This window comes from Vanacampus margaritifer, chromosome 12 (assembly GCF_051991255.1).
Source record: "Vanacampus margaritifer isolate UIUO_Vmar chromosome 12, RoL_Vmar_1.0, whole genome shotgun sequence".
NCBI lineage: Eukaryota > Metazoa > Chordata > Actinopteri > Syngnathiformes > Syngnathidae > Vanacampus > Vanacampus margaritifer.
In genome coordinates this window covers 8,388,877-8,416,840 of record NC_135443.1, presented here as the reverse complement: position 1 = coordinate 8,416,840, position 27,964 = coordinate 8,388,877, and the positions used below count along the sequence as shown (strand labels likewise).

Below are 27,964 nucleotides of genomic sequence, written 5' to 3'. Positions count from 1 at the left end.
TATAAAATTTGTGATTATTCGTGAGTTAACTAGTGTAATTAATTACAATTTTAAAAAAAATTATCGCCTGACGCCCCTAATTTTTAATTTAATTTTTTAATCGTAATTAATCGCATGACTTCAATAGTTAAGTCATGATTAATTACAAATTTTATATCCGTTCAAAATGTACAATAACATTTTTTTTTTTAGGTTTTTATATTCTTGTTAACAAAAGTGGAAACAAATTTAAACTAATAGAAAAAGTTCAAATGAATTTTTGACGTCTATAGCCGTCAATGGCAGTGAATGAGTTAAATAACTGGGAGCTCGAGCCCATCCATCACCTTGGAATCTCATCTCCACGTGCCCAATGCAAATGAACAGGGCTTGCAATCAAATGGCTTCTGTTTTGTCAATAGTGGCAGTGACACAAGAACAATGTGATCTCATCTGTCTTCGTGCTGAATAAACAAAGCTCCTATTCGGCGGGGCTTCATTCACTTATTTGCCTCTTGGAACATTTAAACTTCGAAATGTGTTTTCAATGTTTTTTTGGAGGTGTTGATTAGCATTTGTTGTGCGGCACTGATAGGAGATTGGAGTTTATCATTCCAATCCAATTCTTTGACGTTATACAATTTAGATGCTATGTTAAAATAGTGTGCATGGGAAGACTATTGTTTTGATTTGTCAATAATGATGAAACTTAGCTAGATTCTAGTGCTAATTGCTGCAAAACGGATACAGATACAAATGTACTTTTTTCCAGATGAAAGAAGAGACTCTATGCTTTCTTTTGGTAGGTTCCATGTTTTTATAACAATTGAACACAATATTCTGTGGGACTTGAAAAATCATTTAAAATCCAGTAAAACAGGCGGGAGCGAAGGGGGTTGCTTCAGTGAAAATGGCTGGGAGTGAATGATGTAATTACACACCAAACGCATAAAAGGTGGGGCACAGCCTAAACCGGGGAAACCCTGCATCTACAAAATGAAAATTTCAGAAATCAATTGCCTACTGCTGACAGTGCTTACTTTGGAAAGATTCTATCACGTGAACATCACAGTAGTATGGTGCGATTTATGAAAGAGCAAGAGACCATTGAAGGTAAATGTCAGCATGTCTTTCTAAATCCATAGTCCTCATTTTCTCCACGACTATTCATCTCCACTTTTACAGCGAGGAAATCTTTGACATTGTATCCGTCATGCAAGTGAAACCACAGGAAGAGGCTGATATCAGGATATCAGAGACGAGATTGCTTGTTTAGTCTGTGTCCGTTAACGATACAATATATTGGTTTCTAGAAGAAACACGTCTGCAACGCTCAAGGGAATGTTTGCTGAACAAGGAACCGGCCGGTAGTATTGATTAAGCCATCAGGATCGTACCTTTGGTCACAATGCGACATGTGATTCTGGTTAAAGTACGCCATTTTAAACTAAAAATAGAAATGTTAGCGTAGCTATTAATCGGACGTTTAATTGTCCTTGTGTGCTGGAGGAGGCAAAGCGCCCTGCGATCAAATTCATTTGTGAACACAGCCTATAAAACAGCTGCTCGTGCTTCAATGGTTTACTTATAGTTCTTGATGCACTGGGCTCCTGTATTCCATTTTTCGGGGCATTCTGAATACCTGAATGGCACATTTGAACAACTTTTTAAGTTTCCAAATAGTTAGCTAGAAGGAAGAAAAACAGCAAAGTTATGAAGTTGTGAGGGAACAATGTACCCTAGTTAGTCAAAGAATACACAACATTTCTTCTTCTTTTTTTTTAAATGCAGTTTTATTGGCTCGCTCTTGGCCGTAAAGTAATCTGTAGCATGGACATCAAATGGAATGCTATTGCTAATGCTAATGGGATGCTAACAATAACATACTGAATTTAGTCCAATGAAATTATATTCATTCAGAGTCAATTATTTGAGTGTTTAAATCATTTGGATTGTCACTTGGTTTAATCCATCACAAAATGATCACTGTGGTCTGAATAAAATCTTTAAGCTTTGTAAAAAAAAATAAAAAATAAATGATGCTGCAGCACTATACGCACTCATGGGGTGGCTAGAACTTGGCCCAAAGATGAGCCGATACTGTGGTCGCTGGAGACGGCATGAACAAAAATAAACACAATGAAAGTACAAGTTCAACACTGACAGTGTGTTTGATCATATTGTTAGCACAAGAAGTGCGCACACACTCTAAGCAAGATGAATAACATTTGGAGGAAATACTGGTTTGGACAACTTTCACTCAAGATCAGCATTTTCTTACCAATAATTGAGTTTTTTTGTTTAGTTTTTTTGCATCTAGGGATACTGTGAAGATGGGTGTGATTTGCTGTGGGCTTCAGCAGATTGCTGTTCTCTTATTTATGCAGTAGGGCGATGGTCTCAAACTTGAGGCCCATGGGATGATATTCTTGTGCCCCCCCCCCCCGACTTGACATCAAAATTTAACGTTAGTGCGGAGGTTGCCGTTGCTGAGTGTTTTGTGTGCGTTTGTTTATTTTTTTTCATCTCATATTTGCTACCATAGCTCAGCTCATGACAGCGTTTGCAAAATGGAATTGGGAAGTGAAAAGATGTCCTGTCGCCAAGTCTCCCAGTCATGTGTTTTTAAAACCTGCCTGGTTTTCGAACCCAGCCAATTTCAAGCAAAACAGGAGAATAATGTTTTTTTTTAAATTATTATTATTTGTTGCGCACAGGGGGCAGTCTGTCAACAATTTATACATTCCCTTTAACGGATACTTGACTCGTTTTCAGCAGTAAGAAGATAATATTTTGTCTACAATAAATTTAATAACGTGCTATAACTATATAACTATTTTTCATCCATAATTAATACCTTTGAAAATACATTTTGCCATTTACTGTCGACTGAAGATGACATCACGCATGCTCAGGAAGCAGGTAGCGACCAATCTTACAATAGCGTTTATCAAACTGGTAGCCCTTCGCATTAATCAATAACCAAACAGTAGATCTCAGTTGCAAAAGGTTTTTGACCCCTGCTCTAAAAAAAAAAAAGTTACAAGTAGCATATTCAGAAGAATTTAGAAGACAAACTACTTATTCAACCTCATTTTAAAAGATTGTATTTTATTTTAGAGGAAGTAATTTTATTTTAATTATTTATTTCTCTCATTTAGTTTTTATTGTTGTTATTGTTGTTGTTTTTACAATGTCTTGTTCATTATTTCGTCTCTGTCCTGTGGAAAACACTTTTTTTGACATTTTTAATTTTTACATTTATGGGATGAGAATGAATGCAGACATCCCAAAACGTTAAAAAAAAATAAATAAATAAATAAAAGAAAATGACATAAGTGTTTTTTACAGGACAGTGACGATTTGCTTTTATCTTATTGTACCTTGTTTATTTTGCCCTACAGATGAAAGACTCCTTAGGCCCAGACATCTCACTCTGTCGGGTGCTTCAACATGTTTCTTTATATTAATTCATTCATTTAACCATAGACTAAGTATGTATGGAAACTGGGATGCTACAAATAAATTGCCCCTCGTGGGATGAAGCTAACTGAATCTGACTTACTCTCCCCCATCCCTAACAAGTTAAGCTTTGTGGTCAGAGGCATATTATTTTGTCAAATCCATGAATACTAATAATTTAAATTCTCACAGGCAGGCCTAAATATCATGTGTCTACTACAACGCAGCGCATCACTTTTTTTTTTGTTTTTTTACAACATTTTACTAAATTTGAGCGAACAGGCTGCATTGTGATGTTGCCAGCAGTTGATCATGGCTCAGTAATCTATTATGTAAGAGCAAGTGCAGTCAATGAGGCAGAAAGGTGCATGTGTGTGCGTGTGTGTGTGTGTGTGTGTTATGGATGTGAGCGACTCGTGCACAAGATGTGTGCCAACATGTGGTATCTGCCTCGCTGCCCATTTACCACTTCTGACTGACCATCCAGAACAAAGAGAGACAGAAAGAGAACAGGACATTATGACCGTAATGTGGGATGAAATAAAATAAAAACAAGAAGAAAAAGAAAAAAGTGAATAAATTATTTTTTGGGAGTTTATTGATCACAGTCAATCACTGGCAAGAAACTACGGAAATGGCCAATCCAATTACCTAAACTATGTTTGGTATAACTTTTTTCTTTTTAATTACAGTTTTTATGATCACTTATGTTTCACAGTAAACCCGAGTGTGTTGACTTTGCAGTATATGTGTCATATTAATTTTGACTTAACGATGATGACTTATTGTCACTTTAGCTATATTGTACTGAGAAGTCATTTTTTCACTTCTGGCCATACCGGAGGGCAAAACTAAAATCCTGAGTGCAGGGTTGAGTGTGGTTTGACATGATGGATTCATCCTTCTTTGTCAGCTGTTTGTTGTGTAGTTCTAAAAGGAGTTTTTGCTGAATGCCAGTAATATTGCTGCTGACTTTAACTACAGTAGCATTGTTTTTATTTTATTTATTTATTTGAGTTTACATGTAAATCAACCTGGATTTTACCTAACTGTGTTTTTTTAAACAAATATTTTGTTGAAATGTTTTCTTGAATACAAATTGTATGACTTTAGAGGCATTTAATTCAAAATATGGAAATATATAATTTTACTGTGTTCACTCGGATTGTACGGAAGCGTATTGCATTCACTTGAAAAAAAAAGTCCTGTTTTTCAGACTAATTTTTTGGGGCAGCTTTGTTTTTTTTAATATTTTTTTTCTCTTTTAAATTTTTTTTATTTTCTGTTTTTTGGGAGGGTTTTTTTTCCCTGTTTTATAAAATAATTATTTTTCTGTTTTTCTGTCAAAAAGTTTTCACCATGGTTTTACATCTTCATCTTGACATCTCGGTGCAGCGACAGAAAGTCTCAGCATTTACGCATCACTTTAGTGGGAATTGCTATTTCCGCCGTTGTCCTTCACTATTGATGGGATAGCCGTGTGTATAGGCACTTTATTATTTTAAATATATACCGTACATACTCACAGTATATATATGCAGTACGCAGAGTTGACAACCTCAACAATTTATCTGAATGTTCATATTTTAAAATTCTGAAATTCTGTCAGGAACAGGTAGAATATATTATATATCAAATTGAAAACAGTGACCCAATCAGCTAAGCTCATTTATATATTTATTAAAAGTATCTTTGTGCATTCTGTCACTTTTTTACTCGCGACTGCCGCCTCTGGCCCAAAGCGTAACTGCAGCATCTGTGTCAGACTCGTTCATGGTGTGCGTGCAAGTACGTGCACGAGCTTAAAGCGACAGCCACAGTTGACAAACAAGACATGACTTCAAATGAGGTAAGAACTGTGGAGTGCGTGGATCTGCATGCATGATGTAAAAAAAAAAAAAAGCTTTAATATTACATTTTTAAACAGCACAACGCATATTTAATGAGAATCATTTATTAATGTGCATACTGCAATGTATTAATGAGATTCATGAGTTTATTAATTAGCTTCATGTGCCAGGGGTTTTCAGTCAGCTAGAATTGACAAGGATGAAAAAGGACCCAATCACACGGTACTCGAGTAAAAAAAAAGAAGACAGATTTATAGAGTAATCATTAATCAACAGTGATTTGAAAGTATCAACAAACACTGTCTTCAGCAAACAAATTAACAAAAGACATGGACTCTTGGACATGAAATAAGGAATTTTACAATGATGTTCTGGCTCAGGATGTGGCAAAAAAAAAAACAAGACAAACTGACAACAGACAAGAGTCACAGGTGGAGGCAATCAGCATGACGAGGAAACACAGGGACAGGAAGTAAAGATCCTGAAACAAGTGGAAACTCTTACTACAAAAATAAAAGCAGACTTCACAGACTTTGTCTAGCCGCCTCCACGCAGTGTTCAACAGCTTGCTGACTCTGAGTGATTTAAAGAGAAAAAAAATTGTGTGCTTTATAGCACAATTATTATATGATTAGAATCATTTATTTTTAATACATTTAACAATACGATCAAAGCTGCTCTTGGGAGTTGTTTACATTGTGTTTCAGATCACAATGTTGTCACCTTGCCAGAAGGATTGATTCCATTGAGTACTTTTGTAGTTTTGCAATGGTAGTTATGGAGATTGCATCTGCTCATGCAGAGCAGTCATGTGGAGCATCACCTCTTCTGGTCATAACGTTGTGGATAGAAAAGCAACATATTCCACCCACACACCAGCTGCAGGCAGACATGAATTTCATACAGTGTTTTGGAGGTTTCGTCTTGTTACTGTTGTTCCTGTAGCAATATTGTTTACTTATACTATCATTTTACATGTACTTTTCGATGATCTTCTTTGCTGTTCTGCTATAGCAACAAGAACAATTGTAATGTATTACTTCTTTTTGTATTACTTTCTTTTATGAATATATGAGAAGGATAGATTATTCTCTAATACAGTGAAATATTAGAAAAACATGCCATACAAATACGCTAAACAAAAAATGTTTTATCTAAAGTCACTTTATTAGTTTCTACATACAATTTTGGATATAACAGATATACTAGTAATATATAGTAAAGGAGTCAAAAATAATAATTTATGGTTTACATATATTTATAAAATTACACAGATTTACAGTATTACTGTTAACTTATTACACTAATACTATTAATAGCATATCACAATTCTCTTCATTTTAATCATCAATGAAAATTTACACACAAGGTTATACAGGATGGACGAATAATCATAATGTATTTGGTTCTTGCACATTTCCAGATGCGTTTTCAGCCATGAAAATAAATCACCACCATAAGAAAAACTCTTGCAGGACCTGAGCTCCACCTTTCACAAAACTCACGATAAATCAAATAGTTTTTGCAACAAGGTTCATTTCTGTTGTTGTTTTCAGATTTGGTTCATAGCAGCTTCTTATGGGCGGCTTGGTTGAAAAGTGATTATGAAAAATTGAATAACTAATGCATGAAAACATGGTTCTGTATATGCGCAATTGTACTTCCACTTCATCGCTGAAAACGAAGATGAATTTATTTTGTATTGCTTTAATATTATAGCATATCATATTTCATTAAAGTATTGACATTCATCCCCAAATAACAAGGAATACCTATTTGCAAACAAGTGTCTTTATAAACCCATATATTCAGTATTAATAAGCCAAAACATGAAGCAATTTAAGATAAATGATCACATATTTGGTGGCTTGATCATTTTGTGCTCAATTTGGGATAACAAAACTGTGGTGCCGGATTCATCTATCCACTTTTCATAATGTGGTCCTTATAAGGGTCACAGGCCAGCTGGAGCCAATCCCAGTGCCTCTCTCGATCACATTGGTTAGCCAATAGCACATTTGATTGTGTGAGTGGCAGACACAGGTCGTGAACAAGAGTCCATTACATTTAGCTAGTGTTCCTGATGGGCTAATTTTGAAACTCAAGTAAACACAAGTACTATACGGTATATAGTGAACGTACCACTGCCAACCTCTTGTTTTTTGTTACTCTTGTTGTCTTCAGCAGGACAATGCTACCAATTTCTGGTGGGGATCCATAATATAGTGCAGATTTAGTTTTAAAAAACAAAAACAGGTTATTTACAGGGGGTCCTCAGTATCTCAACTAATGTTTAACTCTTTGACTGCCAAAAACGTTAAATAATGTTTAGTAAAATCCTATGGAGGAGTGCCAAAGACGTTAAAAGACGTTTTTTTCTTCAAAACAGAGGTGAAACTAATCATTTTCTATTGTTGATTACTGAAAAACGGAATAAGGTAGAAACAAACTTTTTGTTCTGATGAAAGATGAGAGTCCAATCTTTCATTTGGTAGTATGTGTGTTTCCATAGTCCAAACACATAATTTTCTATGGACCTTGAAAGATCAGTCAAAAATGCTTAAATCGGCTGGCACCCACGGCATCCCTTTTCTGAAAACGTCTGGCAGTCAAAGAGTTAATGGTGACACATTGTGCGCTATGATTTAGTTTTCACCCATTTTATGTACATCCAAACACAGGGGTAAAGGTAAAGAAGTGTTCTTATTTGTCTTACTTTATTTTGGTTTTCATTTGATTATTTTTTATTTATTCATTCTTACAAGGGTTTTTCATACAAATATGTATCATGACTGACTTTGTATTATTAGCATTAGCATTAGCGTAGATTCGGGATCAAGACTACAGTGTGTTCTGATGTATAAAATTGTGCTATAGGAAATATGCTATCAGTGATTTTTTTATCTCTATTTTCTTCAAGTTTTCATAGAATATGTATAATAGAGGCATATATCATTTGTCGTACAATTTGGTGCTGGGCCACACATGGACACGAGCAATATGAGTGGATGGTAGTCTCCAAGTGCTCACTTTACAGATCTGTATTCTCCCTAGACTACTTTACATCATCCACCATTGCATTCATCATTTGGTATTTAGCTACATATTAGCACCATCGTGTGCCGTTGTGGGATGGAATGCAGCCGACTCCTGGCCAATCGAAGCGGTTCCTTGCATCCTCTTTAAAATCAGGGTGGTGGAAGCGCATACAGTGCTTGACAATGCGAAAAGCAGAAATTGACTCGCTGGGGTTCATGCATGAGATTGGAATGCGCCAGCTTTTAGGAGAAAAAATAAAAAAATAACAATAAAAATAAAATAAAAAACATATTACAAAAATAAATAAATTAATTAATTAATTAATTAATAATAAATAAATAAATAATAAATAAATAAATAATAAATAAATAAATAATAAATTTATAAATAATAAATAAATAATAAATAAATAATACATAAATAATAATAATATTAAGTAAGTTTATACAGGTATACTGTAGATCTCCCCTTACGGATGATATACTGAATAGTCAGCAGCGCAGGTGGCATGAGAAATTGGAGACCGCCTTGCACCGATCGTATGCCCGTGTGTGAGTTTACAAAATATCTGTCATAAAATGCTCACTGCAGAGGCTGTTGCGTTGGTGCGGAGATTCAGCTCTCCCATCAACCTTGGATCTTTACAAAGTCAATCCACTCTTTCATCTCCTCATACGCCGCAAATTTAAATAACGACACCAAGCTGTTCTGTTCTTGGCATCCAGAAAAGGTTCATTTTCAGATTGTACTCATAGCTAGATACTGTAGCTCACTGTTTGCCGTAGTGGTAGATGGGGCGTGTAACACGGAATAATTTTTCATAATTTAATTTAAATTCATCTCCAACGTTAACGCCTCAACTTTGACAGCCCTAATATACTCTATATCACATTGGGCAATTTGGAATGAGGCACTGGGAATTGAGTGTAGTCAGCAGAGAGAAAAATAACCTAACAATGTTTTTACACAGATATATAATACGACTGTTTTGTATTGATCATTTTCATTGTAGGTACTTACATTTGGCAATTCATATGTGGGTGTCTCACAATATACAAAAAAAAAAAAAGTTATTTCACTCATTTGTGGTAGTTAACAGAAATGCACAGCAGCAGCCAGTAGGGCAAAAGTTCCATCAACATCCACTGATTGATTATCAACTTCACGACCATTTAATCGTTCAGTTGTGCATTGATCCGCGTGTCCTTCCATCCGTACATGTGCTAGTAACATTCTCTTGCTCTCCCGCTGTCTCTCTCTGGAGTGTGTGTTGTCAAGCAGCATCTGATCAAGAGGCATGTGTGGTCAGGAGCCATCAAAGCTGGAAGACACAAGGAAAACCGTGTAACTGCTGCATGTGTATGCGTGTAACGTGTGGGTTGTAAGGTTTTCATGTGTGTGCTCAGCAGAATGCAAGGATCCTTCCTCCCGAGGCAAAGACGGAGGCTGATTTATTCAGCCATTAGGAGATGCGTTGTCATTAAATATTAACCTGCTACCATCACTCACCAGCGGTCAGTGCATTAAAACCAGAGTCACACCAGGGTGACCTCTCGTAGTGACACGCGCGCATACACCGGATGCTGGTTGAAGTAGACGGTAGCACGAGGGTTGCACTCAGTAGAGTTTAGTGGCCTTAAACTTTTGAATGACAATGTTTGAAATTTTATATTAGTATTAGAATTCTGTGTAAAAAAAAAAAAAAATTTTTTTAAATAAAAAAAAATAAAAATAAAAAAAAAATAATAATAATAAAAAAAATAATTCTGTGTAAAATGGACTATTAATTCACTTGACGAGGGTTCAATCAACCTGTCATGCATGTTTTTGGAATGTGGGAGGAAACCGGAGTACCCGGGAAAAAAAAAACGCACAGGCACGGGGAGAACATGCAAACTCCACCCAGGAAGCCCGGACTTGATCTCACGTCCTCTGCATTGGGAGGCGGACGTGCTAACCAGTCACTCACCGCGCCGCCCACTGCAGAAGTATTTGCATAAATGTCAATCATTAGAGTAAGGATACAAAGAATGTCTTGATGGCTACGAATTCAATCTTATCACAGATTCGTGGTACACGCACAGTGAAACGTGTAGCTCCACTTTCTTTTTCTGTCGATCCCCCTTGATTCCTGTCACAGTTGGACAGCCACTGGCAGCAATTTTCCCTCCCAGTCTTCCTTTCCTGTCTTCTCCTTTGGTGACAGTCCCATAGATGTGTCAGTCTGTGTCAATCTGTTATGGCTGTAAACATCTTATTTTTAAACTAACTCAGATGCTTTTCATTCGAAACCATTGCAGCTGTGTTGGAAGTTAGCAATATGTAAAGGTTTTTCATCTACCAACAAATCTAACTATTGTTGTAAGGGAAAGAAACAGAACACTTAACACTCACTGAATGCTTTATTATGAATATCTATATTAACATATTAATGCCATTTGGTGACTGCCAGCTACTTAGCAATATGTTATTTATGTATTTGGAAATCCAAGACCACCGCTCTACAAATTTCAAAACTTCCTCGTAGGGTTGAGACTTCAAAAGGTTTTCTATTGCTAATTTCAGAACGTGATGGAAAACGGAGCTATTCTTAGACTGTCTGTTCGTCTCTCGTGAACTCGACCATGTGACAAGCTTCATGGGCATCACAAGCCACCTATGCGCATTTCATCTGCTCAGTGTTCCTGTCACAAAGCGGAGACCTTGTCGCGTCTGTGAGAGAAAAAAAAAGAACAGGATTCATACTTATGAAATGACACGTACAGAAACTGTGAAGCTCCAAACTTCCCTCCTCCTAAACTCAAAGTGTCCTCGTTCACACAGTGACCTGCTTGTCCCTCTAGCAGCATCCCAGTGGCCCATACTATCAGAGAGAGCTACACACACACTCGCACACACGCACACACACACACACACACGCACCGAAAAACAAGCCTGTGGGCTGATTCACAGCTGTGTCCTCTGGTTCACTTCACTCGCAGTGCATGTCAGTGAGAATGATGGACAAGGGTGGATGGATGAAAGAAGAGCGTGTGTGTCTAAGTATACAGTTTGTGTGCCTATTTTTCAGCATTCTGCATTTTTATTTTTTAGACGAGGACAAGCAAAGAACTACGGCGTAGTTATAGTCGAATGCGCGGATTTGTTGGTGGTTAATGGCACACTGATTATAAAATGAAAAGGCAGGATGGAGATGGAACTATTCTTAATTTGAAATTGGTTCAAGTTCGACAACACTTCCTGATCCCCTATCAGCTGACTAACACTAACCAATGAGAAGCTAGCATATTTTAGGTAAATGCAAGTGAATGACAGAGAGCAGCAGATTCGACACATCAACTTAGCTACTTGGGCAAAAAAAATACCAAAATGTGTGAACGTAAACAATAAATCTGGAAACATAAATGTACAAGTAAATAATGTACACAAATGTATCAAATGAACTTAAATGCTTGATCCTCAGGGCGTGGACCTTGGTAAAGCGAGGCGTCTTAGTCGCTGGTCGTACCCAACACTTTAAAGAGCGAATGTATATGGTTAATCTCTGCTAAAGCAATTGCACATCTCCTTATTTGCATAGGTGGCAAATCCAGGTCTCGAAAGTAAAAACCCTGCCACAGTATGGCTTTAGCCCCAGGTGCTAGCTAGCTAGCGCCCTAGCTAGCTCCCATGGTGCTCGTTTACCTGTTAGGGAGTGTTAGAAGACTATCTTTGTCTTCCGCGTGTTCGTTGTTGTTCGGGTAGAGAGAATGTTGATTTTCTGAATACAGACTGGAGATCGGTGAACAGGTCCTTCGAAGGATTTATTTTACAGAATATTCCGGACACAAGCAAGTTTACAGACAAATGGCTGCAGTCCTCTCGCAAGTGTGTCGTTACAGCGGACTCACAGCATTCTTATACTATCTTGAAGAGCAGTATCATAAAACCCCCTTACTAGCTAGTTATCTCCCTAGCTAGTTTCCATGGTGCTCATTTACCTGCTAGGGAGCTAGCTAGTTAGCAACAGGGGCTAAAGCCAAACTGTGGCAGGGTTTTTACTTTCTGGACCTGGATTTGCCACCTCTGCTTATTTGAAAATACGACCGAAAAGTATTGGCACAAACATCCAAGTAATACGCTATGTGTATTTCTCGTAAATTTTTGAGTTTTTTTTCTTACAAATCTGCCACTTTATAAAGTCGCAAATTTACGAGATTTTTTTCTTCTACAAATTTGCCACTTTATAAAGTGGCAAATTTATGAGCTTTTTCTCATAATATTTCCCCCACCGCCCCCACCCTCTAAAAAAAAAATATATATATATATATATATATATATATATATTTGGCCCTAATCTGCCATTGTAAAGAACAGACAGAGAATCGTGAATGAGAGAAGGGCTATTTTCCATCAAAGAGCGCACACACCCACACACACAAATAACACCACAACCCCACCTGGTTTTGAAACACTAACACCAAAGAGACAGAACAGTGGCTGTGCTGAATACTATGCAATATCCTCCGTACCGCACACACAAAACCACACACCATTTTCATCGGTATACATTAAATATAAAGGGGCTTTAAACATTCACTTGGGCACTTGAGTTTCTGTGTACACATCCCCTACAATAAGATTTAAAAGTGTGGCCATAATGGTCATGGTGTATTAACATATTCATTTTGCAAGGTGTCCCTTTGTTGAAATATAAGGACAAAAAGGGGGCATCAAAGCTGACTGGAGATAAATGACCAGGGAAGCAGCTGTTGGCCTAGTTAGCAGGGCGGTACTTAATACAGGACATCTGATTACACACACAAATGCTTACAGACGCACACACACACACACACACAGAATTATATTACAAATATAATCCCACCCATCGCAGACCAAGCTCAATGTAACAAGTCGGCACAAACTGCCAGTTCAACTATGACCTTTGGTAACCTCATGGACAAAATAATAATAGACTGGAAGCCTTTATTCGTGTACCTCTCACTGTAATCTACCATCTTATTATCCAGCAAGCCCCCAGGTCAATGGCGGATGACTCTAATGCTAAATATTCATAAGCTCCACCAACTAATCGGCCCATTTTGTAACAAAAAAAAAAGAGGCCTCACTTGTAAGCCACATGAGCTCTTGACTTCTTTCAATACAAAAGAGAAACAAGTTGCATGTGGCCTAATTGTAACGCTGCATTTTGATTATGGTTGGCCTAATTAAGGCTGGTGTCGCGGGTGATTACTGCTGGCAAACATGTTCCACCCAAAGGAGATGACAAGCAAATGAGGAACAATGTAAAACAAAACGACGAATTTCCAGAAGGGGATTAAATCTTAATGTCTTAAGACCCGTTGGGAGATGACAAATTTCTACGCCTTATTCCTCCCAGATTCCAAATTCATGCATGTTAAAATTGTCCATGGATGCGAATGTCAGTGTGAATGGTTGCTTGTTTATAGGGATGAGCGAGTACAGCACTATCTGTATCTGTTCAACGATCGAAATGAGCTGTTTTCGGAGTGGGCGTGACATAAAACGGAAGTGGGTGTGGTTTAACTGAAGGTGGGCGTGGCTTAGCCTAAATGGGTGGGGTTTACTTGTTGAATGTTGAATGTTTTTTATGTTTTTTTTTTTACTAAGACGAGACCGAAGACGGCATTTTCATCCGTTGACGTGATTGGTCAAAACAAACGCGCACAAGACGCTGCATCGTCCAATCAGATCAAAGTATTGTGCAGAATGTCCCGCCTTTCCCGAGCGAATCACCATGGAGCAGTCCCAGATAGATAATCACAATACCAATCTGTTTACTTTGCCTCGTCACATTGTTGGGCATTTTATTTGGGTGTCAGTGTTTACACATAAATAAATGTCATCGATGACCACATTGTTTCATGTTATTTGATAATGATTTTATAAACCCTAACTAGATTTAATTTAGTTATTAAATACAAATAATAAAAAGTCAACATAAATCATAATTTCTGAATGGGCCCTGGGCCAATTTTTAAAGGAAAAGTTGGGCCCCAAGGTAAAAAAAGGTTCAGAACCACTGCTTTAAATCACACATTTTTTACCTTATTTGTTTGGTTTAATGTATAAACATATACCACAAGACTTAATATGGAGGTGGTGCTGAAAGCGTTTGCAAGCTGGCTGCTGCTGCCATCGCTGCTGCTGACTGCACTGGGCTAAAACGAAGCCTGCCTGCTACTGCAAAATTTGAGACCTGAACACACTCCAGCAATTTCACTGACAACATTTTGTCAATTTCTGCACCTTCTCGTCTTTCTCTCTGGCCTTGACTCTGCACGTGTGCTAATGAAAAATGAAGATGCCGCCATGTTTCTGTTCCTCTGCCTGCCTGTTCTGCTGTTTGGACGATCTTTCCTGAGACTCCTTGACAATATAATGTTGGGTGGAGTTTCTATCAATGGTATTTTGGCAATGTTATCATCTGTTACTTTGTCTTTCTAAACATTTGTATGTGAGATCCCGTTTGTGATTTGTGTTCTAGGCATCATCCTTTTGCTGCGGCTTATCCATCTCTTTAGTTTTGATATTCACAATTAACTCATTCACTGCCATTGACGGCTATAGACATAAAAAAAATTAATTTGATTTATTTCTATTAGTTTAAATTTTTTTCCACTTTTGTTAACAAGAGTATGAAAACCTAGAAATGTTTTTATTGTACATTTAGAACAGATATAATATTTGTGATTAATCGTGGGTTAACTAGTGAAGTCATGCAATTAATTAAAAATGTTAACCACCTGACGCCTCTAATTTTTAAAAAATGTATCGCGTCAGGTGGTTAATTTTTTTAATTGTAATTAATTGCATGACTTCAATAGTTAACTCACGATTAATCACACATTTTATATATTTTTAAATGTACACAAACATTTTTTTCTAGGTTTTCATACTCTTGTTAACAAAAGTGGAAAAAAAATTAACTACTAGAAATAGTTCAAATGATTTTTTTTACGTCTATAGCCGTCAATGGCAGTGAATGAGTTAATTTGCTCCATGTGTCCATCTTTTTGTCATCGTCGTTGTGAGCACATTTTAAGATATCGGACTGGCTTTGTGTATGCTGGTCCTGTAGCATGACCTCATAATTATGTAAATCATCCATTGTTTCAAAACTGCTAACAAAGCTAAACTTGTGATGGTCACGTCTGCTCCGTGTATGTGCCTTCTGCATAAGCTGCTGTTGGGAATTAGATTACTGGATGGAGGAAAAAAGTCTAATGAGTCTGAGCTCACAGTTTTGTGTTTAAAACATGAAGCTGATCAAATGATTCCCACAAACGGATTGCGTACTCGTAAGAATGCCGTAATGTCCTCTTAGTCATGACCTAATGCTGCATGCAAGGACAGTTTGATACTCATAGTACATAAGGAAAGGTGATCTAAATTTTTGTTTGAACTACCTACCACTGACACTTTTGTTATTCAAAGTCTGCATCCATGAATAAAGCAAATGAAACGGTGAAATTAACATTCTTGACGCTTTTTTTTTTTATTCATTCGCTGGACACACATTAGATCTCAGTTAAGTGAGCATGTCAAAAATTAAGTCAATGGGCTTTATTTTTGTGCCTAGTTCAAGTCTCGCGCGATGTGCTGTCTAAATTTGCGGGTTTTGGTACTTTTGCACACAGCTTGGAGTAGTTAAAAACAGGCATTAGGCTATGTGTCATTTTGAGCGCCCATTCCTTTTTAAATCAGCTTGACTGAATAAACTGGTTTGCTCAAGTCTATGTAGGAGGTTGTAGCAAAACGTACATTTATGAGAAAAAAAAAAGCAGACTTCCACAAGTGGATGACGTAAAGTTGACTAAGGCGATCACGGATTTGCTCTGTAAAGTGCACATTTGGAGACCGCCTTCCACCCCAAACATTCGTGTATGTTTGTCACCCGCCGCCACCACCTTAGCGATGCTGTGGCCAGGGGATTGATATTAAAAATATAATGAAGATAATGAAGCGAACACACGCACGTACACATACTCACCCACATAATTAAAAAAAAAAGAGCACTGATGAAGACATGTCAAATCGGTAAAATTACCGAATGAACAATACTGAGCTCTCCAGGAAAAAAAAAATATATATAAATATATATAATGAAGATGATAATTAGGGGTGTGCATCTCTCCATTAAAAACCTATTCGAAACATATCACGATATATTGTATTCGATACGTATCACGATGTATGGTGTGCGGTATTATTCAAGGACGGTTCATTATAAAGTGGATCGATTCGATGCAGTTCTGTTCAGTGGGATTTCGATTTGTTTTTGGTACACAAACATACATATACTGTATAGATATATATATTTGTATATATATATATATATATATATATATATATATATATATATATATATATATATATATATATATATATATATATATATATATATTAGGTGTTGTGGTTTTGGTTCTGTGAAGCACATTGAGTTGTGATGTGTATGTGATGTGATTTACAAATATAGCTTGCTTTGCCTAAAATAATAATAATATCAAACATCAATCTTTAATTTGTATTATATCATTTAAATACCTAATATATATCTATCATGAGTGAAGAAAAACAAGCAAGTGACTGTTTTAGCCATTGGGGACTATTGCATGGTAAGCATGTGTGTAAATGGTCAGAATGGTAAATGCCTCTGCCTAAATTTGGGGCCAGAAAACCCCTAATGACATATTACATTACATTCAAACACACGGGACATAACATTACTACAACACAACCTGTGATGAATGTGTAAATATAAAAAGAAACATATCATCCTAGAGAAATCAAGATAGCGTGGTTCAGTTGAGAGAACCGAGCCTGGCCCCATTAAGCAGATGAATGACAACAAAGCGGCCTTTCTCATTTCCTAAATCATCTGCCAAACTGATAAATGTAGGTGTGATGTAAGCCCGACAAATCCTCTTATTTGTTTTCTGGAATTTTACAACTGCAATGATGTCATGCTTCATGCATGCAGTCTTTTTTTTTTACAGATATTGCAACACAATACTTGATACCATGCTTCATTAAATCACTCAAGAAAATCCTCAGAAAAGCCGACTGTTGAGAAAGTCAAATTCTCATAGCAAGCTATAATTAAATGAAAGGAACATTTCATGAAGCAGTAGAGAAAGAGAGATGGAATTGATTAAGAAGTGTGGCCACCAGACCAAAGTGGATCACGAGTTGTGTGGAGCTGGCGCCGGACTCAAAGTCACCTTAAAGAAGAGAGAAGAAGCTGTGATCTGACAACCAGAACAGAAAACGGACCTCAGGCCCACGCCACGGTGAACGAACCCTGTGAATTTATTAGACCAAATAAATTTTCAATTGACTTTTTACAGACGTTGTCTCACTTATTAGGGGATCAAGTGAACCCAACTAGCGCTAGGCAACCGAGGCAAGGAAGAACTGAAGAGAGACTGAGGCGTCAAACAGAGGATCTGAGGATCAGCAAAGAGGGGGGAGGAGTTGTTTCATTCAAAAACGATAGGAGGAATGAAGCCCAAGTGAGTCAAGATGAATGAAATCCAAAAATGTGGCCTGTATGGTAGAAGCCAATTCTGGGTAAAAAAAAAAAAAAAAAGCACATGCCTGGAAATTGCCCAAAGGAACCTGAAGGACTCTCAGACTAGTTAAAACCAACTTATCTTCTCTGGACGGACACAGATTGAACTGTTTGGGAAAAATGCCCAACATCATTAAATTAAAAAAAAAGTATAATTGTGTAAAGAATGCATACATCTCCTTTAACAGATTGAACGCAACAGTAAATCAAGATGTTATTATCTCTGCCTGAAAGCTTCACTCAATCAAAATGTTAGCCTATTAATTAATTAGCACTGACAATCTTCTGCTCTGATTTGTTTCTGCGTGCAAAACCAAATAACCTATTTTCTCCTCTTAATCGGCATTTATCCACACAGGCACAAACAACAGGACAAACATCCCATTACAAGTTAAAAAATAAAATAAAATACAGCCATCTAACAAGGCTTGCATTGGCATTTTTTTAATTAATTTCACTGTATGCCTCTAAATAATAAGGTCTATGATTAAAGTTAAGAGATTTTTATTATTTTGCTTTTGAAAGACTAGAATGCAGTAAAGAGGTACAATTAGTGCTTCCATTGCCATCGATTTTAAATCAATTTCAGTTATTAGTTGTTTCGCCCTATTTCGACCATGCTTTGTACTATTTACCACAAAATAAACTGTGTGGCACATTAGTCTATTCTTGAAAGTTAAGGAGATGACTGCAGCCCTGTTGGTTATTTTCAGTAAAGGCAACCAAACAGGTCATTTTGCGCACATATTAAGCTTTTGTAATGGCAAAATATACAATATGGTAGGATTTTATGTTCGGTTAGGCTAATCTGCACTCACTATTATCTTGTGACGGATAGTCTGTAGCATTTTGCCACTTCGCCCATTTCGTCGGCGTTGGCTGAATTGAACATTTGGCGCCATCGTGTCAGCGACGGCCAATCGGTGTCGAGATAGTCCACGTTACCAAATACGTCACACAGCAGACAAAACACAGGAAGCGGTTGCAATACACCCATTTTGTGTTCATAACGTGTAGCATAGCAATGGAGGTTAGCTTGATCGTGGCGGTTTGCGGGAGCTGTACGACACGGCGAGCTACGTGAACCGGGGATTGGGCCAAAAAGGAGATTCCTTGGAAGAAGATAAGCGTGGAGGTTGGCTTATCTGGTGAGTTTGTTTGTTTAATTGTCAAAGTGTGACGCAAGCTAGCAATGTAGCAATAAAGTTAGCACCACCAACCAAAGCGGAAATCCCTCCTCTTCCTCCGTTGCGGCGCGAATCAAATCCCATTGAGAACCTCCTTCCTCGGGTCTCCTGACGGCCTCACGACTCTGGCTGGAAGTGTTCGGTTTAGGTGAACGGTATGGGATTTTTTAATAGGTTTTTAGGTGAACTAATGAATACACACACACACGCACATACACACACATACACATACTCACCCACATACAAAAAATAAAATAAATAAAGAGAGCAATGACGATGACATGTCAAATCGGTAAAATTACCGAATGAACAATAATGAGCTCTCCAGAAAAAAAAAAAAGAGAACCCCACGAACAAACGTGCGAGACCAGCGTCTTGTCGCGTAATTTTCGGTTTGGTTTGAATGTAGCATAACATCTATTAAAAAAATATCGTTCATGGCTCAAGAACACAACATGAATTTAAAGACAAAGTAATATTACCCTGTGCCTACCGTTGTACAGACTCTGGTGTTGGGGGGACATTTCATCTCCAGCAGCCCTCCTGTGAACTGCGTCCCGGCTTGGGGAGCCTCCGCCATTCCCTGCCTTGCTGTATTCCAACCCAGGACTGATTTTATAGTGATGGTGGTGTCGTATAGACTCCGGACTCCCCACAATCACTCGCCCTTTTCTCAGATGCTCAGGTGTTCCCGGTACTGATTTATTTGCCTCTGGACTCCCACAGCTTGCCCCCATGCCGTTATCCGGATGGTGTCTCTGACTCAATTCGGGACTGGACTTGGCTATGCCCTTCCCACACCCTGGTGATACTTGCCCTAAAATTATCAACTGCTTCTGGGCTAGAAGGTCAGAACTGCAGGCCTTGCGGTGGGAGTTGCACGGTTGCCTTTTGGGTGACTTGTGTTTTTCCGGGCAGTGTCCTCCAAAGTCTTGAGGGTCCAGGTTGGTGAGGGAACCCCCTCGTGTGCGGCACGGCTGGGGGAAGGTGTGGTATTCTGGGGTAGAGCTATGCCTCCTGCCTGTGGAATCGCACAGTCTGTCGGGGGGTTGCAGGTAAGCACATCTTGATCCGGGGCTAGCACCGGAACCCAAAGATGAGGGTTTGTGCTGGGCATTATCAGGGCTGTCTGTGCTTCCTGTACTGGAGGTGCTACTTCCATCGCCAACATCACGCAGCAGGCCAGGTGCGGGCAGCCCTCCCCCCAGCTGTGACAGGCTACTCTGACTGTCGATGCTAGTCCTGCAGCCGGGACCCTCGTGCCCACCGCCACTGTTCCCCAAAACTGCAGCTCTCTCCTCGTCCAGCATGAGGCACACTTCCTTGAGCTCCAAATTATCTCGCAGAACATCACTCTGCCGCTGCTCTAACTCTTTCAGTTTCTGCAGGTAGATAGTCACCTCCTTTCTCATCAGACCACTGCTGTAGCGGCCCAGGCGCTGCCACTCTCGGGTCACTCGTTTCCCTTTCTGGCGGTCATCATCCAGGAAGCAGCACAAGTCCCGAAGCTCCTGGTTATCTTCCTGCAATTTCTGGTTCACATCCTGGTATCGAGACGCAGACACACAGAAGAGAGGGAAGGTCACACCAGGGTTATTATCGTTTTTGAATTGTCATTTTAGTTAGTTTTTATTTTGTTTTGAGTTGTTTTGTTTTTAATGAGGTTTCAGGGTGGTTCTCTTAGTTTTTATTAGTTTTAGGTAGTGTGTATGCTGTGTTCACCATTGTGATGCTCTATGGGGTGGGGTGAGACGAACCAGTGGCTCTGAACTTTTTGACCCACACCAGTTCATAGCTGGCCCATATTTTTTTTTAAATCTTATTCTTGCATTGCACTTAAGCACAAAACAATGTCAAATCTGGGTCCATATGCAGCCTATATATATATATATATATATATATATATATATATATATATATATAAACAAAATAATAGTAATAATATTTAAAAAGTATTTTGATGTAATATAACTTTTTTTTTTTTTTTTGCATATTATTGAAATTATAGTTGTTGCTTTTAAATGAATAACTTGAATGAATAGGGAGACTTTTTGTTCTCCTACAAAGTGTTGCCTCCACAATCCACTGTTACTATTTTACCTACCTTTCAAAAGCCTATTCTAAACCTTTTTTTTTCCTTTTTTTTTTTTGCTCACTCACGCCCATTCCATCTCACCTTCAAACTCCGGATCTCATTAAGGTGTTGCTGGAGCCTTCGGTTCACTTCCCGCATCAGGTTCCCGTGCTCCACGATGACGCCTCTCTTCTCCGACTCCGTCCTCCGCAACCGTCTCACCAGCTCGTCTTTGCCCCACAGGAGCAGCTCCTCGTCGGGTACCTTGGCGATGTCGTCCGCGTGACTGCCTGCCCTTTTGGACGGCTGCGGCTTGTGCGCTGTGCCTTTCTCCATCTTTTACAACTACAACAAGGGCCAAAAAGTATCGTCCGAAGAATTCCACAGAACAAGACTACACTACGCTTACCCAACCTGGATCAGGTTGCCCAGCCCTTCTTCTTCTTCTTTTTTTTTTTTTAAATCTGAATAGCTGTCATTTAGGCTCCGTCAACCACACGGTGCTCTCCTGATACCGTTGTATCATCATAGCCTGACACCTTGAATGGTTTGGCGGTAGGTGCAGGTCTCTGTCCAGGTGTTTAAGGCCGCCATATGCGCCCACCAACCGCCGCTCGGTGTCCACCACCGTTGCGCAGAAAAGAGGAGCAGCCGAGGGGGAGGCTGCAGGTGCAAAGAGAGCGAGGATTAACCGGTGTGTTCACGTTGTGAAGTCGCCGCATGCGCTTCTGTTCCTGCCTCTCCTTGTGCGCCATCTGGTGGCAGTTATAGAACAGTACAACCAATGTAAACGATTCCTAACCATTGTTTGAGCTGTTATAAATGCTAATTGAAAATGCTTACTAAATTTCAATACAGCATGTAATTGACCCTATATTTTATGATAAAGCATAAACAAAAATACTATTGGACATATGGAACCTCAAATGCTAAAAACACATTTCAAGCATGATCGTCATCTGTGATTTGATACGTTCCAATGGCGCTGAATATTATGCAGGAAAATATTAAGGCTATAGCATTAGCATAGCCAGTAAGTTGGATAGTAAATTGACTGAACTAGACTCAACGTGACTACTTCTGAACGTAAGGACAAAACTACAATGATGAGTGAAAGATTTCTAAAAAAATAATAATAATAATAATAAGTGCAAGCTGTCATTGAAACGTCATTAAGGTGCAAATGTCAACAATATTAAGATTGGAAAGTTATTTGCTTATTGTGTGAATGCTTTCAACATTTACACGTTATTCTACCTTTCTCTTTATTCCACCATACTTTGACATTCAACTACTCCTACATTTCTGGCCCAATTCAAACCATTCCAGTGTCAACATGTTCCAAAAAAAAGTCATGTTTTGCAGGCCATTATTTTTCTTATTCCTAACTTTCACAGTTTTCCAACAATCCAATATTTTTCACCCCAAAAATCCCCATTCATTTCAAATGAGACAGATAATAGGTATTACTTATGTAATGTTGCAGACACGCTTACCCACAAAAAGTTCACTTACAGACTGAATGGTCCAAGAACCTCCAATTGAAACATTTGTTATTGTTTCAAAAGACGAGCTCTGAGATCTGATCAAGATGCTCCGACTGGTTTACTTTGTTTTTTACAGCCATTGTAGCATGAATACATAGAATTCCAGGAGTTTTTCAACATCTTGAACTCGTGTATGCGTTGGCTTACTGAAATGTTGTTGAAGCACAGGAACCTTCTGTTTTAAATAACCTAACAATTTGATAGTTTAATTTCAAGCATTGTAGTTTGTAGTTAACAACATTGCTGTATGTGACCCAATTAAACGTCATTCACAGTTGTCATGTGATATTCGGCTTGCACACGCCTTCTCCCTGTGATATAGCGACACTGAACAAGCTTGGTCATCCAGTTTTGTGGGATTCGCAGATGATGGCACGGTTTATTTTTGCCCTGTTCGTGCTTGTCCTTGCTTTTCTGTGTAAAGCACATAGTAAAAGCATTGAAGATTTTTGCACAACGGAAAAACCATGCCCTCCATATGAGCTTATTTCGGCAAATGCGGTAAGTTGCTGATTTTTAACCACTCTCAAATGATATGTTGTTGTTGTTGTAGAATTCTACGTGGTATGGTTGAAAAGTGTTTTATGAACTTTTGGAATTTGTCTTCAGGATTTTGAAACTCGTATGTATGAGGAAACTTGTTGGATTACCACTCAAATACAACAACTTAACTTTTTGGGGGTGCTGGCTGCATATAACAAATTGGAAAACTTCCATAACAGGCAGAAGGCTCAAGGTAGGGCTCTGAGAGATTGAATTTTTCTTCCGCGTCAGCTTTCAAATGTTGTATTGCAACTATATCTATTTAAGTACTGTAAATACTGTAAATAAATATCAAATGCTTGTTTTGATTAAGCCTGTTTTGTATCACACAGTGCAATAAAATATGAAATGTTAGATTATGTCAGTCAAAGCCGTGTTTTATCTTTGTAAAGATCCATTGTTGTTTTGCAAGTTTCATGTCCCTCGAATAATACAGAGTTTCATTCATACAGGCAATCCAATGTTTGACACCTTGCCTGGCATCATCACAGTCGTGGATGGAAGCAATCATGCAAACATGTCCTGGTTTGTTCCAAATGGAATACAATTTGCTGATATCAGTGACCCACATGTGGTTTTACAAACAAGGCCTTCCGGCACTGTTTATGTCAGGTAACGAGAAAAGTCACTTTTTTGTCTTTTTTTTTTGCATGCAATGGGGTAGAAATCACACACTCATTTCCAGCCACTGCTGCGACACACGAGCCGCGTCACAGCACTCGCACCCCCTGTCATGATATGGATCTGAACTGCTCTTTCCGTGGCTCGCAATCACAGACTCTGTTTTGGAAATGTACATGGCAAGACATTTGCAAATTTATTTTGGACAATATCTTTTGTAATTTTGAGTTTTCCTTACCGAATGTTTTGTTTGGATTTTTGAACTATGACGAATTCATTTGAAAAAGAATATTATTTGATTAATCTTTTAATTTATCTTAAGTTTTATATTCATAAATGTAAATGTGTAAAGTTTTTGAAAGAGGTGGATGTATATGTACAGTCCACTTCTACTTCCAAAAATAAGAAGGCTATCAAGACTTTAAATTTGTGTTCTCATTTTGGTGTTTTTAATATTTCTTAGTTTAAGACCCCTGCCATATATATATATTTTATTATTATTATTTTCCTTTACTGTTATTGTGAGATTGTTGTGTACTGTAATGGTATTTGTTTGCTTAATGTTTGGCTTTTTTTTTTCAATTTATTAAATAAAGCATTTAAAAATAATAAAAATAAAATAAAAAGTGTGTAAAACCCGAAAGTTGAAAGTCCCGCCTCTTCGGTGGCATATACTCCTTACTTCCCAAGTATGATCAGTATGACCAAAATTAAGAAGTTTACAATTTGAAACAGACATTTGATATAGAAAGTCAGTCACGGAATGAATGGTAATACAGACTAACTGAATCTAATATATAGCATGTTTACTTTTCTACATCCTGTGCAGAATATCCAGGGAACTGCCAAGCTTGGAAGCAGGCAAACAAAATGCAGGGCGGCTGCGACAGCACTTGACTGAAGCTGGGAAGTCTTTTGTTGACAACCAATTCTCTGGTGCTGGTTACGCTTCCTATTGGGCTCCGGAGCATTACAATGAAGTCTGGATATCTGAAGCATAAACATTCTCACCTTCAACTATTGTTCCGAGCGTATCTTGTAAATCAGTAGTTTCCAACTATTTTTTCGTGTGTATCACTCCTGATTATCATTTGATGATTTCACAAAACTAAAATGTAACATAATTCATTATTAGATGAAAATGATTTTATTTTGTCTTCTTAATTGTAACATTTAATTTTCAGTCATTGTATTCATTTCCATTCAAATTAAATGTACAATTTAAATAAACAATATGTTACTTCAAAATTAGAGAACGTAGAATTTAGTACCATCTAGTGGTGAACTAATAGAATGCAAAAACCTAAGTTGGAAGGTTGTGCATTTTTACGCATGCGCACTAGAGAGAGACCACACCTAACAAGCCTACTCCCAATTACTACGTCCACTAAGTTTTCTTCTTCGCAGAAAGATGGTGGCAAAATATGTCGGCCTTCTCTCAGGCGTGGTGCGACCTATATATTACATATTACATAGGATGTAATATAATTAGCTATTACTAGACCTATGATTATAGAATTGTTTTTGTGTGCATATTATTGAGAATTTAAGGTGGGTTTTTACTGTAAAATGAACAATGAAAAATCTGATGATTCTGTACACTACACTTTCCCTTTAGATATTTAATAGGAATAAAAAATAAATAATGAATCTGCGTTTGTTATACTGTATATAACGCATGACATTTACCATAAAATGAGCTCATTTAATTCTCCCCACTTACCCCCTGCAACGTGTTTACACACCGTTGGTTGGGGAAAACTGCTCCAAATCAAGATCATGGTAGCCTACTTTATCCAGATTTGTGTTAATTACAATAACAGTATACTTGGGGAAATTAGATACCTATTATACCTATAATTTTATATTTTAAAAATCCAAATCGTCCACTTTTGCATTTACTGTACATTACGTTTTAATGTATTATTATTATTATCATTTTTAAACTGCATTTAATATTAATGTGCAGTTGTATGATTTTAAGATCAAGTGCACTTAATGAAGCCACTCAGATCGATGTATTTTGGGTTGCTTTAGTAAATATACTGTAGTAGTCAATCAACTCTGTGTATGTAAATATACATCAAACAAGTTAATAACACTTTAAAATCGCCCTTACTTTCCTTATATAATAAAAACAATTTATTATGGTTTGGATAGATTCTTTCTTCACACTTATCAACAAATCAAAATCTGCACACGCCCGAGGACATGTCCTTCTGGAAGTATGAGATTTATCTTGTTTTTCTTGGTTAGCCTGTTTGCTCTAAAGCTGACCAACACCTCACCTGTTAGCTTCACAAAGTAGACACAATGATTTTTGGAAATGAACCAAAAACAAAATTCAAAAACTATTTACTTTACTTTCCAATTACACTTCAGGTACTTAACGCTAGGTGGTAGTATAGGCTCATGTATGATGTGGTTTAACCATTAAAAAAAAATTAAAAATAAACACTATGCATTGGAATTATTATTCCAATCCTTGTCAAATACACTAATCAGATATCCATCAAAGCACTCTTAGCCTATTGACTCTATAAGTGCAGTGCAAGTCTCCTTTCTTCCCTGATGCACATCCTCATATAGGCCTCCATGTGTGCGTGCGTGCGTGTGCGTGTAATTTTTCATACTTTTTTAGACTTTTACTCCCTTTCTGTCAAAATTCTGTTATCTTTGGCAATGTTATGGGCATATGGTAATTTTCTGCCTCTCTTCCTTTTTTGGACATTTCATACCTTTTTATTTATTCTGCCTTTTTTGCTAACAATTTTCTGGCATTTTTGGCAAGTTTGTAGGCATTTTGTGGAATTTTTCAGGATTTCTTCTATTGTTTTTGGACATTTTATGGTTACTGTTTGAATATTTTTCTTTTATGCTTTTTGTAATGCAATTCTCTGACATCTTTGGCAATTTAATGAACATTTTATGCTAATTTTCAGCTTTCCCTCTTCCTTTTTTTGACATTTTTAGTTTAGTTCCATCTCTCTTTTTCTGACAACTTAAAAATTTGGACTGACATTTTTTGAATATTTATTCACCTTTTCAAATTATTTAAATAATATTTTATCTAAACCAAATAAATAAATATGTAAAAATAATAATAATATTAATAATAATAATATATATTTTTTTTTAATCCACAGGGAGCTTCAGGAGAGGGACAAAAGAGCCAAATGGCTCCAGGGCCACAGGTTGCAGACCCCTGGGGCCCAGAATATTAAATGACTGGACACGTTCTCAAAATTCAGTGTTTACATTATTCCCCTCAAGGGGGCGCTACTGCTGCATCAGGTCACATACATGATACAACGCAGCTCATAAGACACCACAAGACTCATAAATAATCAGTGACTCTAACAGATGCAACTGTTTAAATACACTCTGTAGTCTTTTTTTGTTTTGAAAGTATAGTTGCTAATATATAATAAACAAACATGGATATCATCTTGGCATCATCATTTGGGCTGGATTTGGCAAGAAATTCAAAGAATAGTTAAATTCTATTTGACATACGACACCCTCTTAAAATAATTGCCTAAGTCATTTGTTTTCAGATTTTTCAGTTAACAAAAAACATTGAATTGAAAAAAATTGCATAATGAGATGATTTAGGCAAAAATAATCATTTTTGCAAAAAATGAATTATTGAAAAAAATTGCATAATGAGATGATTTAGGCAAAAATAATTATTTTTGCAAAAAATGAATTAGGCATTTATTTTAAGAGGGTGACAAAATGGTTCCATTTTTTGTGTTTCCTGAAAAATCATCAAACCATTTTGTCACCCTCTTAAAATAATTGCCTGAGTCATTTTTTACAAAAAATGATTCTTTTTGCCTAAATCATCTCCTCATTACGCACATTTTTTCAATTCAATTTTTTGTGTTTCCTGAAAAATCATCAAACCATTTGTCACCCTCTTAAAATAATTGCCTGAGTCATTTTTTCCAAAAAATGATTATTTTTGCCTAAATCGTCTCCTCATTACGCACATTTTTTTTCAATTCAATTTTTTGTGTTTCCTGAAAAATCTGGAAAAAATGACTTATTATTATTATTATTTT

General features: G+C 37.4%; 3 protein-coding genes across 8 annotated transcripts in view; 2 read left to right on the top strand and 1 right to left on the bottom strand.

The window, feature by feature from the left end:
- Positions 1-18,240, top strand: part of fancl (FA complementation group L) — a 113,921-nt gene extending 95,681 nt beyond the window's left edge. Inside the window, exons 17-18 of one of the 2 annotated variants that reach the window (XR_013296091.1) lie at positions 17,526-17,644; positions 17,721-18,240. The gene's annotated coding sequence lies outside the window, so the exon portion shown is untranslated. Of the gene's footprint in view, positions 1-3,383; positions 3,499-17,525; positions 17,645-17,720 lie in introns of those variants that run through there. The other variant, XR_013296092.1, reaches the window with a different exon arrangement.
- Positions 1-21,883, bottom strand: part of LOC144061151 (uncharacterized) — a 37,820-nt gene extending 15,937 nt beyond the window's left edge. The window contains exons 1-3 of one of the 5 annotated variants that reach the window (XM_077581316.1): positions 21,289-21,881; positions 19,595-20,656; positions 6,452-9,651 (exon numbers count right to left, since the gene is read on the bottom strand). In XM_077581316.1, coding sequence (XP_077437442.1) covers positions 9,646-9,651; positions 19,595-20,656; positions 21,289-21,522 — 1,302 coding nt within the window. In that variant the 5' untranslated portion in view covers positions 21,523-21,881 and the 3' untranslated portion in view covers positions 6,452-9,645. Of the gene's footprint in view, positions 1-6,451; positions 9,652-10,918; positions 11,043-19,594; positions 20,657-21,288 lie in introns of those variants that run through there. The other 4 variants (XM_077581312.1, XM_077581315.1, XM_077581313.1 and 1 more) reach the window with 4 other exon arrangements.
- On the top strand, positions 20,515-25,547 carry LOC144061154 (uncharacterized). The gene is made up of 7 exons (XM_077581319.1): positions 20,515-20,704; positions 21,313-21,348; positions 21,430-21,609; positions 23,056-23,234; positions 23,343-23,469; positions 23,729-23,888; positions 24,727-25,547. Exons 4-7 carry the CDS (start codon positions 23,100-23,102, stop codon positions 24,896-24,898), a joined length of 594 nt encoding a protein of 197 aa, XP_077437445.1. The 5' UTR covers positions 20,515-20,704; positions 21,313-21,348; positions 21,430-21,609; positions 23,056-23,099; the 3' UTR covers positions 24,899-25,547.
- Positions 25,548-27,964: the final 2,417 nt, after the last annotated feature.

Excerpts from the sequence above, each read along its gene's own strand:
- LOC144061154 (XM_077581319.1), top strand. The coding sequence starts at position 23,100 with ATGATGGCACGGTTTATTTTTGCCCTGTTCGTGCTTGTCCTTGCTTTT. Across the intron at positions 23,470-23,728 it reads TAACAGGCAGAAGGCTCAAG|GCAATCCAATGTTTGACACC; the intron begins GTAGGGCTCTGA and ends TCATTCATACAG. Across the intron at positions 23,889-24,726 it reads TCCGGCACTGTTTATGTCAG|AATATCCAGGGAACTGCCAA; the intron begins GTAACGAGAAAA and ends CATCCTGTGCAG.